The 16973-nt window shown below is 44.0% G+C and overlaps 2 protein-coding genes across 2 annotated transcripts in view; one reads left to right on the forward strand and one right to left on the reverse strand.

The window, feature by feature from the left end:
- LOC308492617 (uncharacterized protein) overlaps positions 1 to 16973 on the reverse strand; it is a gene marked incomplete at its 5' end in the record, with an annotated part of 176933 nt that overhangs the window by 23199 nt on the left and 136761 nt on the right. The gene's annotated exons all lie outside the window — the stretch shown is intronic.
- LOC308492485 (5-formyltetrahydrofolate cyclo-ligase-like) lies at positions 14859 to 15566 on the forward strand. The gene has a single exon (XM_081037578.1). It carries the CDS (start codon positions 14913 to 14915, stop codon positions 15351 to 15353), a length of 441 nt encoding a protein of 146 aa, XP_080893704.1. The 5' UTR covers positions 14859 to 14912; the 3' UTR covers positions 15354 to 15566.

The raw sequence follows: 16973 nt of genomic DNA on the forward strand, positions 1-16973 counted from the left end.
TTGCTCTTCTAAAAATGTCTGTGTCCTTGACTTTGGGGGTGTCCACCCTGGGCCAGGGTGGCGGGAACAGCCTGGAGCTTCCAAGTAGGACATGACTGGGGCTATGAGACAACTTTCAGGGCAAGCAGGCTTGCTCTGGGCAGACAACAATTGCCATTGTCCAACGTAGGGACATCCGAGCCACAGTAAGGACGCCTGCTTCTTCCAGGCCGAGCAAGCTTGCCAGCTCTTCGTAGATCTGATGCCAGATTTCGCATGGAGACAAAGGAACCTCTTCCCCCGAGGCCCAAGGAAAAGCAGCTGAGCTGCTGTCATATCCGTAACCGAAAGCAGGCAGAAAGGACATCACCCCAAATCGAGTCACGGGGCAGCAGTGGATCACCCTGACGCTCTGTGTCTTTTTCTTTTTACATTAATTTAGAAAACTTTTTAATTGAAGCATAGCACAGACAGAAAAGTGTAAAAATCCAACACGTACAGCTCACTGAATTTTCACGAAGTGAAAGCCTTGCAACAGCACCCAGGTGAAAGACCAGCATCTTCCCCAGATGCCCTCCTTCCGCCTGTCCCAGTTCCTGTGTTCACTCAGCACAAGCACCACACTGACTCCTAAGTCTGCTGGGCCATCGGCCGGCTTCTAAACTCTGCGTAAATGGAACCATGCAGTCTGTGTCCTTGGTGGCCATGCTCAACATGGGGTCCGTGCCCCATCATGTTGTGTACACATGTCTGTCCGTTCTCCATGCTCCAGCCTCCTGCACCACGTGAAGGGCCTGCATTTGCACTGTTCACCTGATAATGGATCTTTGGATAATTCTCAAGTTTCTGGCCATTTCAAAGAGTCCTGCTATGAACATTCTACTACGTGATTTTGGGTGAACACGTGTGCATATTCCTCAAATGGCTGGGTCATAGGGCAGGGAGGTGTTGAGCATTTTAAGAAAATGCCAAACTGGTTCCCAGAGTGACTGCACCAGTTTGCATTCCACCTACATTTGTGAGTTCCAGGTGCTCCACATGTCCGTGCCCACACTTGGTGTGGGCCGTCCTTTTCATTTCAGCCACTGGGTGGGTGGGCACAGGTAAGTACGAACAGTAAACATCTATAATAAAAAGTCCAGGTACTTGGGAAGTGTGGGGGGAGGGTAAGACTACTTCTTTCGTGTGTGGGTGTGTGTGTGGTGTGGGTTGAAATGCTTAGCAAAGCTTTTCTTGTGTGCTTCTTTTTGATTTTTAATTTTTTTGTACAGGTAATATACACATAGTTTGGACCTGGAAGAATGTAGAGTCGCAGTGAATAAGATACGACTCTAAGTGAAGCATGAGGAGGCCCAGGTCCCCTGCTCTGTCCCTACCCACGTCTCTTAGTCCCAGGCAGCTGCTGTCTCCCTGCGGAGGCCACCCCGGTGGGTCAGGCGAGTTCCCGGCGGGGCACCCTGCCACATTCCCGTCCTGTCCCGATGGGAGCATGGGAGCCATCCCAGGCCAGGGGAGGACAGGCTCATTCTCAGCTCATAAACTCCCTCCCTGGCATTTATAGCCAGCGTTTGATCTTTCAAAGGCATCCTCGCCACTGCTCACCAAGTTCCCCATTTCACAGGGTTATTTATGGCCTGTGCCACTTACTGTTCCTCTACTCACTTTATTTAGTTATTTATTTATACAGACATATATTTTTTTACCAACTTCATTTGGAGCCAGGGTGATGAAAACGAAATAGACATGAGCTCACGGGCAGCAGAAGTCCTGGCAGCTGCAGGGCACTTGGGGACTCTGAGCTGACAGGCCGCCCTTCCTTAGTTGGCTTGTTTGGGATGCCCTCTCTGGCCAGCAGGGTTGGGGGAGGGGGTGGGATTTGATCGCCGTGGGTGCTGGGAGGCTTTCTATGCCTGATCACAAGGCAGGCTGGCAGTGGGGCTAACAGCCTGGACTTGGGAGGTGAAGTGCATGGGCTCCAAACCTCTCCTCATCAGCTAACACTTGGTGCCTCTGTTTCCGCACCTGCCAAATGGGACTACCATGAGGATTAAAGCAAGTGACTTATTGAGTGCTTGGAGCAATATCTGGCACTCAGTGAGGGCTCTCTACGGGCTAGCTGATATTATTGACAGCATGGATGACAGAGCTAATGAAATCATAGCTCGAAGTGGCCAGCTCTCCCTGTTTGCTGGAGACTGAGGACACTGGACTTTCAGTGCTAAGCCCGGGAAAGTTCCAGCCGGCTGGGACAAGTTATTCACCCCACACAGCCTTATCATTGGATGACCCAGCAGAGGTCCTTCTCTTTATACCAACAGAAAGTCCAAATGAGGAAATAAATATTGATTAGGCATTCTTTTATTCAATAAATACTTATTAACTTCTATGTAGTGCCAGGCATTGTTCAAGGTTCTGGGCACACAGGAGAGAATAAAATAACGTTCTTGCTGCCCTCATGAAGCTGACATTCCAGTGGACAAGACAGACACTGAACAAACAAGTATACATTATAACACACCAGGTAGTGGTGGCTGCTGTCAAGCAAAGCTTAACATGATAAAGGAGGGAGCATGATGAGGGTAACTAAAATAAGCAGGTTAAAGAAAGACCCTTTAAAGAGGTGACATTTGAGCAGAAAAATAAAGTCAGAGAGCAAGCCATGAGGCCACCTGGGGGAGGAGCATTCCAGGCAGAAGACACAGCAAGTACAAAGGTCCTGAGGTGGGGATTGGCTATCGTTGAAATGCTTTGAGAAGCCAATAGCCCAGTAGGTATCATTTTAACCAACCTTAATCATCACCATTTAGAAGCCACCACCAGGCATGGGAATGCAAAGATAACAAGATCAGTTACATCTCTGGGAAGTGAGAGGTGGAGATCAGGAAAGCTTACCTGAGAAAGACAACATGGTGCCATGAAAAGGACACTTGTCAAAGAGGAGGGAGATAGGGACTTCCATGTGGGTTCTGGATAACCCTGCCCAAGTCATTTAACCTCGCTTGACTTCTCTTTTCTCAGGCTTAAAATGGGGAATCAGAGAAAAAGTCCTCATTCTGAATAGCCACTGGCCATGAGGCCTGATTTTAAGATGCCACTTTTGAAGACTATGACACAACAGGAAGGACTAAAGGTTCCCAAGAGTGTTTGTCCCTCCCAGTCACTGAGGCCCAGGGCAGAGCCATGGATCTGCATTCGCGGCCTTGGAGCTTTGTCAAATGGGCCCAAGGGTGCCTATGCTCATCTGAAAAATAGAACTGAGGCTCAGAGGAAAGAGTGGTTTTCTTGCCACCAAGAGGACTTGAAGCAGATGCTTCTCTTTGTTGGAATGCCCTGGACAGAGGAGAATAAACTGCAAGTTCATTTTAAGAATCTCCTTCTGAGAAAACTCATAAACAAGTTCCCATGGGCTTGACGCTAAGGATCTAGATCTAGCACTTGCTGGTTCATCCAAAGCTGCATTTTTGTGAAAATTCATAGCTCGGTGTATAAAGTAGGTAAGAAGTCTGATTTCCAGGCTTGGTTTTCACAGTGAGATAGGAGCTCTGCCTCTTGTTGTTTTAGTTTTCAGACAAATGGATCTGTTGTCAGTCATTGCATGGCCAATTTCTGACTCTCCTTAGAGAGGTGAAGTTGGGACTGGCCAAGGCAATGGGGTGTTCCATGATTCAAGACGGGGAGAGGCCAGCCCACCTACAGACTTTTTCCAGGGTAGGGCACATTTTGTGCTATAGCCTTTTGCCTCATGGGTGCCACTGACTGGAGACAGGTGGCAATTCAATGTCAGTGGCCAAGCCACTGACTGAGGTATTGGAGAAGCTTAGCATGAAGATTCTACCCAAACAGGTTAAGTGAGATCAGCCGATTTTCCCTCTGGGGAATTTGAATTGGAAATGTGGAGGGGACCAGGTGACTGGTGACAGCAACAGAAAGGCATGAGGTTGAGAGGAGATGTAAGCAGGAGGGGCGCTGGTGAGCCATGAGCCAGACAAAGCTATGATTGAGATAATCTGAATATAAGTCAAAGGTGTGTGAAGAGTAGAGAGAGGAGGCACAAAAAGACACACAGAGAAAAGTTAAAACGAAGAGAGTATCTGAGTTCTGCTGGTGGGTGTATTCTGGAAGGAAACTGCTCAGGTCCTACAGCTGAGGTCTTTACACCTTTTTGGAAATTAGGGCTTGCTGGGTCCCATTTTCAAGAGGACCCATACCCCACGGTTGCTGCACATAGCCATGTAGGGTATGCAGTGTATGTCTTGGGGAGGGGCATGCCATACATAAAATGATAGCACCTCATGCAGTTGTGCAGTGTATAACACCTACAACCGTACATGACAGCTCTGACCAGGGCTCGTATTTTCGGCATTCAGTGACTGCGAAATATTCAGGGTATGTTTATTTGTTAATTTATTCAACACATAATTTGTAGGCATGTTCTAACTGCCTAACAGTGCTGAAGGCACTGAGGATTCAGGAGTGGGGAAGAGACATGATCCATGGTCTCATGAGGAGAGGAGGCAGAAAACAGCCAAGTAAACAAGGTAATTTCAGAGTGACAACTGCTATGAAGATGAAATGAAACAGAGTAATATGATAGAGAATGACTTGAAGGTGAGACGGGCGATATTAGGTGGTCAGGGAAAGTATCTCTAAGGAGGGGACATTTGGGCACGGATTTAAAGAATGAATCGGAAGCTAGCACTTGAAGAACTGAGGTGTGGAGGAACAGCAAGTGCAAAGGCCCTGAGGCAGGAATTGCCCCAGACAGGGCCCAATCACGTAGGGCCTTGTAGGATTTATTCTACTTGTGATGAGAAGCAATTTGGAGGGCATTAAACACATAGCGTAGTCTTACAATGCTCCCATCACTTGAGCAAACCACCATAGGTCTCTTCTTTTTGCAACTAAAATAGTTAAGCAGCACAGTTTGCTGGAGTATTAATATTATTCCCCGTCCTCAAAAAAGGTCCATCTTAAGATCAAAGAAGTCTTCACACATGAGCCACGTCAGATTAGCTCCTTGAAGAATTACTTTCACTGAATTGGCTTTCATCCAAGATTATTTCAAGACCCCATCGTGGGAACTCTATATTTGCATTTGCTCTAAAATGGTTGTCAAAAGCATTGTAACTCGATAGCCCTTATATAAAGCCCAACATAAGAAATTTATTTTAGAACTTGGTATCAGAAATAAACTAAAGGGTTGCTATTTCCTTCTTTCTATAGGGAGAGCGACGAGACTTCCTATGGTTTCCTTTTTGACCTGGCTACCAGGAAGCTCAGAGCTGTCATATGTGTCATCATAGACATAAATAATCCTTATAGTTGGCATAGTTACTACAGCTTTCACTGGACCTAACTTGCTGCTCCCGTTATACTACCCTTTTTTTTATATAGTTCTTTAATGATATTCTTTGTTGTAAGCTGTCTTTTTTTTCTTTTTTTTTTTTTTTGAGAGAAGTAGGAGGGATGTAAATAAAGGCTTTATTCACCTAAGATGTAAGCATATGCAAAGTCAGGTTAACCTAGTTCCCCAAGACTCAAGGCATAAATTCAAACATACCTAAAGAAAAACAAACACGAATTTCATTTCTTACAACTAGCTTTGGGGTTAGCAATGAAAGCAAATACATCTCCTGGAAGAGCTCATTATTCTCCCATGTCCTGGCATTTGCTGCTCTCTGTGGGCTGACACAAGCCCACTTTATTCCTAGCACTGCCTCCCTGGGTGGCGTCTGTGTCCCAGCAGAGTGACATGACCCCTCTAAAAGAGAACGGCGGACCCAGCAAAGCATCACAGAAAGTGTTTTCAATTAAAAAGTCACTTGTGTATGGGCTGACAGCTCGCCCGAACAACCTCTGACAGCCTGGTAACCCATAATTTTTTCACTTTGCAAGGACGATTATGTTTCTTCAAATGGCAGCATAATTAACCGGGCCTGTTATAGGCTCCCATGTCTGTGTAGTTTTGCTGGGATGCGTCCCAGAGCTGGAGCCAAGCGAGACCCATCACTGTGCCCGCTAATGAGCCCTTGAAAGAAGAGGCCGAATCAAGCTGCCTGTGGGGCATCGCTTACCGAGGAGGTGAGGCTGTGGGTGGCACTTCCTCTGGCATGCCAGGAACAGGGACCCCACCAGGCTGCCTGTCCTGCAACATCTCAATTCTCACTCCTGGGAAGGAATTAGCACCAGCAATTCCATGTGTATTCCCAAAATGTCTAAAAAAAAAAAAAAAAAATTCAGCAGACAAGATTGAGGAATAGTCCAGAATGCAAACCATTGGTGTTTTATGAGTCAAAACAGGCCAGTGGTTCTCAGAGTGTGGTCCCCAGGGCCCAGCAGCTCCTGGAACTTGATAGAAGTGCAACTTCTCGGACCCCACCCCAGACCTGCTGAGTCGGAAATTCAGGAGTGGCCCAGCAATTTGTGTTTCCACAGATTCCCCCCACCCAGGGATTCTAATGCACATTCATGTTTGAGACCCCCTGAGATGGAGCAAAGCATCATGGGTTGATTATTAAGTTGTTGCAAAAGTCATTGCGGTTCTTGTAATTGTTTTTAACCTTTTAAATTGCAATTACTTTTGCACCAACTTCATGATTTTGGAAGGCTTGGGACCTGCTACTCTAATCCATGCACAGAGCCTGAGAAGATATAGAAAAAACAGCCTAAATTCTGGTCACCAGACAACCTTATCCCATCACTTCTCTCTGCACATATTAAGAGGAGGGAAATGTATGAGAGTGGGGAGAAGAACCTGAAGGGACCAGGAAGGGAGGAGGAACAGAGTGTCAAAGAATATGCAACCATGTTTTGAAACCTCCACAGACAATAAACAAAAGACAAGTAATTAAAGAATTCCTGGTCATAGTGAGTGCAACAAAGAAAGGAACAAAGAATAAGAAAGTAGTAGCTGTGGTTCTCGCCTGGCTGATTGTGCTCCCCAGGGGACATGTGGTCACCTGGCCTCCTTTCTGATCTGATTTATGTCATTTGAAGGTCACTCCAGTGTTTGCAGGGAGAATGAATAGATTGTGGGAGCAAGAGGGGAAGTGGGGAGACCCATCGGGAGGCTGTAGCCACTGCCCAGGGTGAGGGCTAGAAACAGATGCTTCTGTTTGTTGGGGTCTCCTGGGCAGAGAAAAATAATGTGCAAGTTCATTTTCAAATCCTATGGGCTTGATGTTGAGGGTCTAAATCTAGCACTTGCCAGTTCATCCAAAGCTGTTTTTTTGTGAAAAATCATAGCTTTGCTTATGTGTGACATAGGAGGATAAAAGCCTGATTTCCTTGTTGGGTGTCTACAGTACAATAGGAATCCTGTCCCTTGTCCACCAGTGAGCAGGAGAGATGGAGAAGTGAGATGGGAGAGAGAATTTTCCAGGTTTACTGATGCACTGGATGTGGGGGTGAGGGGGGGAGAGGGCTCCAGATGATTCCTGAGAACGGCAGGGGTGAGTATGAGCCTACGGGCAGCCTATAGCCCAGGAACTGATGCCTGAGGGAACAGATGACAGGGGCAAGGATGAAGGAAACTTAACAGGAGAGTCCCTTGAATAGAAGTCACTAGAGCACTCACAGCTCCTGATAGTTTGTTTGCTCCCTGGGGACTAGGAAACCCAGCCGTCCCTGTGGAGCCTGGCACTCATCCTCAAGGTTAAAGACAGACCCCCAGGGAGAACCAAGTCCCCTTCACAGCCAGGGAGGGTGCCAAGGCCCCACCCCCTTGAGTTTCACCAGCGTCCAACACAGACTGGAGAGCCAGCATGCCTGCCTGGCCCCTGCAGAGACGATGGATACAATCCAACCGTCATCTGTCATCTGTAATATCTGGAGATTAGGAGGCCAGCGAGGGCTGCCTGTGATTTCTACACACGTTTTGCAGCACGACGCGGGTCCCTGGAGCCAACAATGGCGCCAGGAGGGCTTTCACGAAAAGACGTGAGCGAGCAAAATTTTCCATTCCTTTCATTGCCCTAAAATCGTAGGAACAGGCTCTGGCCCACATTTGAACTTTCCAGAATAAGACGATTATTGTTTTTCTCTTTTGTTTTTCTTGGTTACCTGCTGCTCGGTCTCTGGGCTGGGCTGTTTTGGAATTTTTGGAGAAGGATTTCTCAGCACGTTTGTCAGTCTGGTTGGTGAGGACAATGGATGTGCTTTGGAGAGAGAGTGCCACGCCAGGTGTCCTCCTCAGCCAAGGTGGAGCATGTGTCCGGACTCAAACAGCGTAGCATCCCCACAGACCATCCAGCGGGCTGCCATTTATCCTCTCAACCTGACCCTGTGCAACGTTCGTGTTCTCATTATTCTCATGCCATGGAGCCCAGAGAGGGTAAAGGACTTGTATGAGTCACGACATGCTTTCCTAATTCTAGTCTTTTTCTCCAAGCAAGACATCAATCAGTTATATTTAATATAAGAGTTTGGTGATAAGGAGAACAATCCTTTTCAAAACTGGAAAGGATTGCTTTCTGATTAAGTGAGCGCTTTCTTCGTCCAAGAGCGTTTTCTTCCTAGAGAGCAAGGGTATCACCGAAGGGACTCAATGGTATGTTGAACATAGTTCCTGCAGCTTCCTGGAGGTGATTCTGTTCCCAATGCCACACTCAGTGACATCTCATTGGTAACTTAAGATCAGTCACGGGGAGAGTATTGACACAACAGAAAATGGCAAATTCTACAAACCAAGGCTTTTTTATTTATCAAGAGCGCTAGTTCAACGTTTTAGGCTCCTAGGGTTCATTCCCACGTTCATTTATTCATTCATCCCACAAGTACTGACCATGCAACTACTGCATGCCTAATGCTGTGCTAGATGTCAGGTCTCAAAGAATGAACGAAAGTCTGTTCTTTAAAGAAATGCATAAAATGGAAAGGGGGATAAATACCCTCCCCCTCACCTTCATTCAAGAGGTCCCTCAATTATTTTAAAACAACAACAGAAGCAGAACCAGAAAGAGTCCCATTCTACTGCTGCAGCTGCAGAAAGCCATCCAGCTGACCAAATGGACCATGTTTCCCTTCCCCGTCTTCTCTCTTACTATAAGAAGAAAGAAAACACACAGAGCCCTCAGCTAGGGCACTGGGCAGAGATGGAGGGCAGGGCCGGGTATGATGGAGTGATCCGAGGGAAACACTATTGAGCAAACACTAATTATGTACCAGGCATGGGACTGGATGCTGGACATACACTCCCCGCTCATGTGATCCTGACAAGAGCGTAGAAGGCTGGCGAGAGGTTGCCTCGCCGTCAAGCGACATGTGTCCCCACCCAATCCGCCATCCCCCAGCCTCACTCCCACCCTCCCATGGAAGAACAATACATTCTCATACTGATGAACTGAAGTGTGGCCAGGTGACAGCTTTTGGCCAGTGAAACGTGAGCATCACGGATTTCACTTCCAGGTGAGAGTGTTAAGAGACGTACATGTTTTGTTTCATAATCTCTTCCCTCTGTCAGGGGGCTGGGAATGTTCCAGACTGAAGCTTCATCAGCCTGGTCATGAAGTGAGGATGAAGGTGAGCAGAACGCCTTGCCTTGCTGGAAGGACGTACGTGAGAGTAAGAGACAATGCTTTGTCGTAAGTGAATGATCGTTTTTAGGGTCGCTTGTTGCTGCAGCATTACCCAGCATATCCTGACTGATACAAGTGGGTAATATGCATTTTCCCCCAATACAAATGAGGAGATGGACACTCAGAGAGGTTCAGTTATTTTCCCAAGCTCTCACAGCTACCAAAAGATAGAACTGGAACTTGAACCTAAGAAGGCTGACGCCAGACTTTGAGCTATTAAAACCACTACCCAGTGGAACAGTGGGGAAGGAGTCTGCTGGTATTTAGCTCTAATCCTGACTGACATTTTGGGTCCTAGCAAAAACTTAAAAGCCAGTGCCCTGAGTGTCTTTCCAATCCACTATTCCTAAAACCCCTGTTTATTTTAAAAAGAATTTATTCCATGTGTTTCTGACCCTTTTTCATTTAAGCCATTCTAATTGCCTTTGGACAGAGTTGTTTAATATCTAGAGAAACTTCTGGGTCATAATTTTTCTTTTCTTTAATAAGAGACAGTCAGATGGTGCCTAGAGGTACCATGTCTGTTGCCGGGGAGATAGATGAGGGTTGGGGTGGGGGTGAGGGGTGTTTCACCCACCTCTCCAGCCGCTGCAGCTTCAGAAATGACAAGAGAAGGAAAAATATTTTCACAAAAATCCTAAGAAAACCAGAGTTAGATCACACCTATTTTTTGTAGGGATGTGGGGAATGTGTAAAACGGCTCGGAGGTGAATTCTTGCCTGTTGATCCCATAAGAGTGTGAGATCCTTTTCCCTGTTTTAAAAATAAATAAATAAATCAGGCAGTGGGGGAGGCTGACGACAGGAGGAAGACCAGAGAGCAGCGGTTCTAAACTGGTTGGTTGCAGGGTGTCGTGGGGTGATGGAGGCCCCTCAAAAGATACATCAACCTGGAACCTGTGAATATGACCTGACTTGGAAAAAGGGTCTTTGCAGATGTAATTGTATCAAGGATCTTGAGATGAGATTATGCTAGATGGGCCGGTGGACTCTAAATCCAGTGACCAGCGTCCTTATGAGAGAGAAAGGCCGAGGGAGATTTGAGACAGAGAAGAGAGGCCCTGGAAAGACGGAGGCAGAGACTGGAGCAATGGCAATGCGGCCACAGCCAAGGAGTGCCAGCAACCACCAGAAGCTGGCAGAGTGTCTGCCAGAGCCCTCGGAAGGAGCGTGGCTTTGCCGACCAACACCTTGATTTTGACCCATTGGTATTGATTTTGGACTTCTGGCCTCCAAGACTATGAAAGAATAAACTTCTGTTGTTTTAAGTCACCAAATGTGTGGCAATTTGTTACGGCCGTGCTAGAGAACGAACATGCAGGGTTTCTTTACGTTCTTAGAACTTACTGAGGATTCCCAAAGAGCGTTTGTGTGTGGGAGCTGTATTTGTTGATATTTTCTGTACTGGAAAATAAAACTGAGAAAGTTTTTTAAATCTATGTATCAAGTCATCTATAAATAACAATGATATGTCTATTACATGTTGACAAAAATAACACAATATTTTCAAGAACAAATCATTGTTTTCTAAAACAAAAAATTTAGTGAGAAGAGTGGTGTTGTTTTACACTTTGCAAATTTCTCTAATGTCTGGCTTTGCCAAATATAACTGGATTCTTATCTATGCTCCTCCCGCCAATCTATCGCGGTATGTTGTTGTGGTTGAAGAAAATGAAGAAAACCCTGCCACACATTGATAGGTAGTTGGAAGAAGGAAGCAGGATTGTAATAGCCGTTTTAGAAAAGTGTGGATGTGTCCTGTAGCCTCTGGAAAATTCCACTGTACATTCAGGAGACAATGAGGGCAAAACCAGAAATTCTCTTAGAACTATTATAAAACCAGTATTGAGGCCATGGACCCCTGAGAGGGGTTCCCTGGACCATACTTTGAGAATCGATGCCATAGAGGCAGGAAGGGAAAGGGAAGAGAAGAAACCGAGGCTCTTTTATGTGAGTCAGGTAAGCCAAGGGAAGAAAACGGTACTGGTTTTGGCTAAAGGCAAACCCCTTTCATGTCCCCAGGGGATGGTCCCCCGACAAAGGTCAGAGCAGGGAGGGTAATTAGGGAAGAGGGAAATAATAACATTGCAAATATTTGGAGCCACAGGTCTTGCTGCTCTCTCCTCATATCCAGGATTGTCCTGCTCATAATCCTTCCTGCTAAATCCCATCTCAGGCTCCAAACCTTCAACAACAAGAGAGGAGAGGGGCTCGCCAATTGTCCCATGTGGTTGGCTTTACAGGTCTCAGGTTGGAGGAGTGGCCCTCAGCCTGGCCATTCAACACGCCAGCAAACCCTTTCCCAACCCCACACTGGCCAGTGACCTTGCATCGAATGAGCACATAAGAGTCCAACACAGGCCCTGATGGAACTGGTCTTATGGGATTAGCACAATAATTGCAAGGACATCTGACCTCATGGGGGAACAAAGCCGACCCTAACGAAAAGGTCCTTTGGGAAAAGAAAAAGAAAGAGAAGAGCCCAGAAAATGCACAGAGGCCAATTCTACCCATGAATCAGAGATCTTCTTTAATAAAGACCCAATAGTTTTAGGAAAGAATTACAGTATAGTCCTTCCAGGAGCTCTGACGATGAGCCAGGCACTGTTCTAAATGCCACATGCGTCTTCCCTATTCTAGCCTCAGGGCACAGCATTGTCACTACTGCAATGAACAAAAAGACATGATCACAGTTGGACGAGGAGCAGACCAGGATAGAATTCCCTAAACAAAGAAATTCAAATCATTTCAGAAAACAGTAAATACATGGGTCCCCAAAATACAGAGAATCAATAAAATGGAAGATGCTAAAAGCATGAGCAGAGGTTGAGGAAGAAATGAACAGAGATGAGAAGAATGGAAGAGTAGATTAAGTTAAAATAACAACTTCCCAAGTAGAGAAGACAGGTTTTTTCAAAGATGTTTAATGCTGGATATTTCTGGGGGTTTTCCTGCTGCAACGACCAAGGCCAGAAATTATTCTTTGAAACATTGAAGTGATGATGGCTAAGAATGGTCCAAGTTGTCATTCGAATGTGATTGCATCCGAAGGATATTCTCACCCTGGCAGACTCAGAAAATTTACCATCCAAGTACCATTGCATCAGACATCAGTGGAGAAGGCGTTGTCAAGAATTCTAAAGGCTGAAGAAAGGGGAAGAGAGTTTTTAAAACTCTTGCCATGTTGGGAAAGTATCTATTAAGACCAGAATATTTTAGCTAAAATAAATAATGTTAATTGAAGTGGAGCACTTCTGGGTTATAATGGTTGAAGGAACATATACATCTAACTTTGTTCCCTCCCAAAACCTCACTAAAACTATAAGAAAGGCAGGTTTTTGGTTTGGGTATTGGTTTTGGTTTTTTAAAAGCCGAAACCTTCAAGGAAAAGCGGAGAGAGGAGAAGAGAACAGCAATGAAATTTTGGAAGCTACGAGGTGGATGGATGAGTAATAGCAGACTTAGCAAACCCCCAAAACCCAAATCCTACACCAGCACTGGGAAAAGCAGAGAACTAAAAAAGAGCGCTCACACGTCGTGGATGAGGTTCAAATGCAGATATTTGCCATTTAAAAACACTATTACATAATTGAAAACAAAATATTCACAAATTAAAATCACTCTAGAAATGTGAGATTGTAAAAGCCTAAGAAAAAACAAAATCACGTAACCAACAAGAAAAAGTGAAACCATTATAACAATAAATATAAACAGTCCAGATTCACCCACTAAAAGGCCTGGGGTCTCACGGTGGACGTTTAGATGGGATACAAAAAGCAAACAAATCCAGAAAGGCAAGAAAAGTGGCAAATTACTTTCAATCAAATTCCTCTAAAAGGAAAGGGATTAATATTTAATGATGTGGTGTATAAAGCAAGATGACGTTCAGCAAGATAAAAACTAGTTATTATTAAAAAGTTGTAGCTTGTAATCAAATAAAAATAAGGTTTTATAAACTATCAACAAAATAGCAATAGTATAAATGAATAGGGTAAAAACCAGCAGCAATACGGGGGCAAATTAATAAAAGCAGAGTGTATTACAGATCTATACATGCTCGAATCAATAAAGGAAATAAACAATCGATTACACGGAACTTACGGAACTAATACCATACAAGCAAGAAGGAGACATTCTTCTGAATGTTTATAGTTTTTGTATAAAAATTACCCACACAAACTCAATGTATTCAACAGGACAACATACACATGTGTACAAACGTTGATGCAACACTGTATCTAAAAGCTCAAACTTGGAAGCCATCCGCATGGCCACCACAAGGAGACAGTTTTTATGCTTCATGGTCCAGCGACAGGGTGAACTAATCACGAGCTGTGTAAACTGCTTTGGAAGCCCAGGTGGGAGCACAGGAAACGCCAAGTTAAAACGTAGGACTACAAAACGGCATGTCCACTTTTATTTCAGAACAAGTAGAAGAAAATGTCAAGAAATAAAATTAGCTACATCTAGGATGATCAGATTATTATCGCTTTATTATATTAATGTTACTGCTATATTGTTTTTATATAAAATAAGTCAAAAATCCAGGGAAAAGAAAATAGGACTCCCTAATGCGATCTTATCTTCTGTCAGTAGGTTTCTGAGTATTTTATAAAACCTGGGGGGGTCAGGCTTGAGCACTAAGGGATGATCGGAATGGTTTACCACTTGGATAGGCCAAAATTTGCTAAGTATTTTCTTTGGGACAGAAATTAAATGATCTACTAGATCCCAAACCAAGTGGCCCAAGATGAGAGATCAGTTTCCTCCAACCCAGGGACCCAAGTAGCTTGAGGACCCATCAGAGCTGATATTCCCAGCCTGCCCCTGCAGTGTCCCACTGTGCGTGTGTGTGTGTGTGTGTGTGTGTGTGTGTGTGTGTACATGTAAAGGATCTCTGTTCTTTGTACCCACACCCTCTGGCTGAGCTCTCTTGCTCAAACCACCCCTAAGTAGCTCATTCTGAATTTCAGTTTGTAGACCCTGGAGAGTTCAGTAGAAATGGAGAAGTTCCTTGCAACTTTTGACCAGAGGGAAGAGATTTCAATTTTGCAATGAAGACTTAACAACAACAGCAAAAATGTTACTTGTGGAAAAGGGAGCCTGTGTACCTGTTGACATTTTCTTACATGGTTATGTTCTCTACAGACAGTAAAGAGGTTAAGGGGTAAGAGAAAAAAAAGAAACAAATGTGTCTTTGGCACCCACCATTTTTTGGAGCAATATTTAAAAATCCCTTTCTACACCTCGAGGGTCCTGTGGAAGATTTCTGCTGCGTCGCTGCGCCCGCGGCCTCAGCGTCCAGGTGATTGCCCACAGTCAGTACCAGAAGTGCAAAAGAATTTCCATCTTTCTGAGCATGCCAGATGAGATTGAGACAGAAGAGATCATCAAAGACATTTTCCAACGGGGCAAAACCTGCTTCATCCCACGGTACCAGTTCCAGAGCAATCACATGGATATGGTGAAATTAGCATCATCTGAGGAAATTTCTTCACTTCCCAGAACATCCTGGAATATTCGTCAGCCTGGTGAGCATGAGGATCGAGAGGAGGCCTTGTCAACCGGCGGACTGGATCTCATCTTCATGCCCGGTCTGGGCTTTGACAAGCAAGGCAACCGCTTAGGGAGGGGCAGGGGCTACTACGACACCTACCTGAAGCGCTGTGTGCAGCACCAGCACTCGAAACCCTACACTGTGGCCTTGGCTTTCAACGAGCAGATTTGTCTCCAGGTCCCCATGGACGAGAATGACATGAAGGTAGATGAAGTTCTTTATGAAGACCCCTCAGCCTCTTAAGTCCTGATGCCACAGCCCGACAGCGTTGTGTGCCCGAAAAACATGTTCCACACGAGATGTGTTTGCCCTTGTCAGAAATCAGTTGATTGCATTCTAATGGGAATATGGACTGCATTGTTTTTAGTATGATTATAAAACAACTAAGATAAAACTATGTTTAAAAAATAGACTTGTGACTAGTAGAACATTAATTAAAATGGAGGCTATCACCAAAAAAAAAAAAAAATCCCTTTCTTGTGAAAAATCTTGAATTCCAACAAATCTTCAACCTTTCTGAAGGTGGACTCGGATTTTGTAAACAGCCCAGAGTCATTCAGAGCTCGGCATGGTGAGTAAGTGTGGTAATTTATCTTGTTGCCATTATTAGAGCAGGTATAGCTCAATAAGATTGATTTTCCTGTGTAATTTACAGGCTGCCTTGAAAAGGAATTTATAAAGATAATATTAATAGCAGTGTTATTCCTCAAATAAGCATAAAACATTCCAAGGTCATTACTTTGAGGGAAAACACTTGTTTGAGTTAAAAGTTTCATATTTATGTTCAAAAAGTTTGGATTTTTAATTTTATAGCTTCTCTCATCCTTTAAAAACAGAAAAAATGCAATAGGTTTTTTTCTCGGACTATGAACGTGATACATGGAAATAATACACTGAAAAATACAGAAAGGCATGTAAAAGAAAATAAGTTACCCAAACTATTCTCCAGAGATACTCATAGTTAAAATGTTGGTGTGTATCACTCCATTTTTCATTTCATTTATAGAGTTCTTATTGGTAGGTAGGTCTTCAAAGAGACTCTCCACAGATTTCTTTCCCCTTTAATGTTATGTGGAATGAGAAAATAAGGAAAGAGTTTTCTTTTAGTAAAAACAAATTTCATCTTTATTTTCAAAAACCACATTTAGCTCCTTTTTAAAACAATGTCTTTATGCCTCAGTGAACCAGCAAAATTGTCTTCTCTTTATTTTTTTATCGTTAGGACAAATGTTGGAAGGAGGTCCTTAGGCATTTATTTATTTTGAAGTTATTAAGATGGAAGTACTTTTATAATAGTTTCTAAGGACATAATATGGCGTCTTTCTCATAGCACTGAACACATTTTCTCCTATTATTTTATTCTTTTAATGATTGCATAGTATTTGTCCATCATGAAGATGTGCCATATTTTATCCACCAATCACATACTGTTAGGTTGTTTCCCTGGTTTGGGGACATTTTTAGAAACAAATCTTTGTGTATATCTACGGTCATGGTTTATGACATGTTTCTAGAAGTGGTACCAGATCATGAAGGGGTAGAAACATTTCAAAGTTTTGCTGTTTTACCAAATGGTCTAGAAACATCTACATTTTACTCCCATTGTGCATTTGGGGCCATTTTCCTGCACCCTTACCAAACCTGGGTGTTCAAAGTGAAAAGTTGATTTTGCCAATTTGACAACCAATATGTATCTCATTATTTTAAACAGCTTTTTTACTCCTGGGATCAAAGAACTTTTGACATGTTTATAGACAATTTGTATTTTTATTTCTTAAAAATGATATAAATACATGTCTTCTTCCTTGCCTTCACAGAATCTTGAGAAGTGCCTCTCCTATATAAATCCTAGTTAATTAATTG

This window comes from Rhinolophus hipposideros (genome assembly GCF_964194185.1).
Source record: "Rhinolophus hipposideros genome assembly, chromosome: 24".
Taxonomy (NCBI): Eukaryota; Metazoa; Chordata; class Mammalia; order Chiroptera; family Rhinolophidae; genus Rhinolophus; species Rhinolophus hipposideros.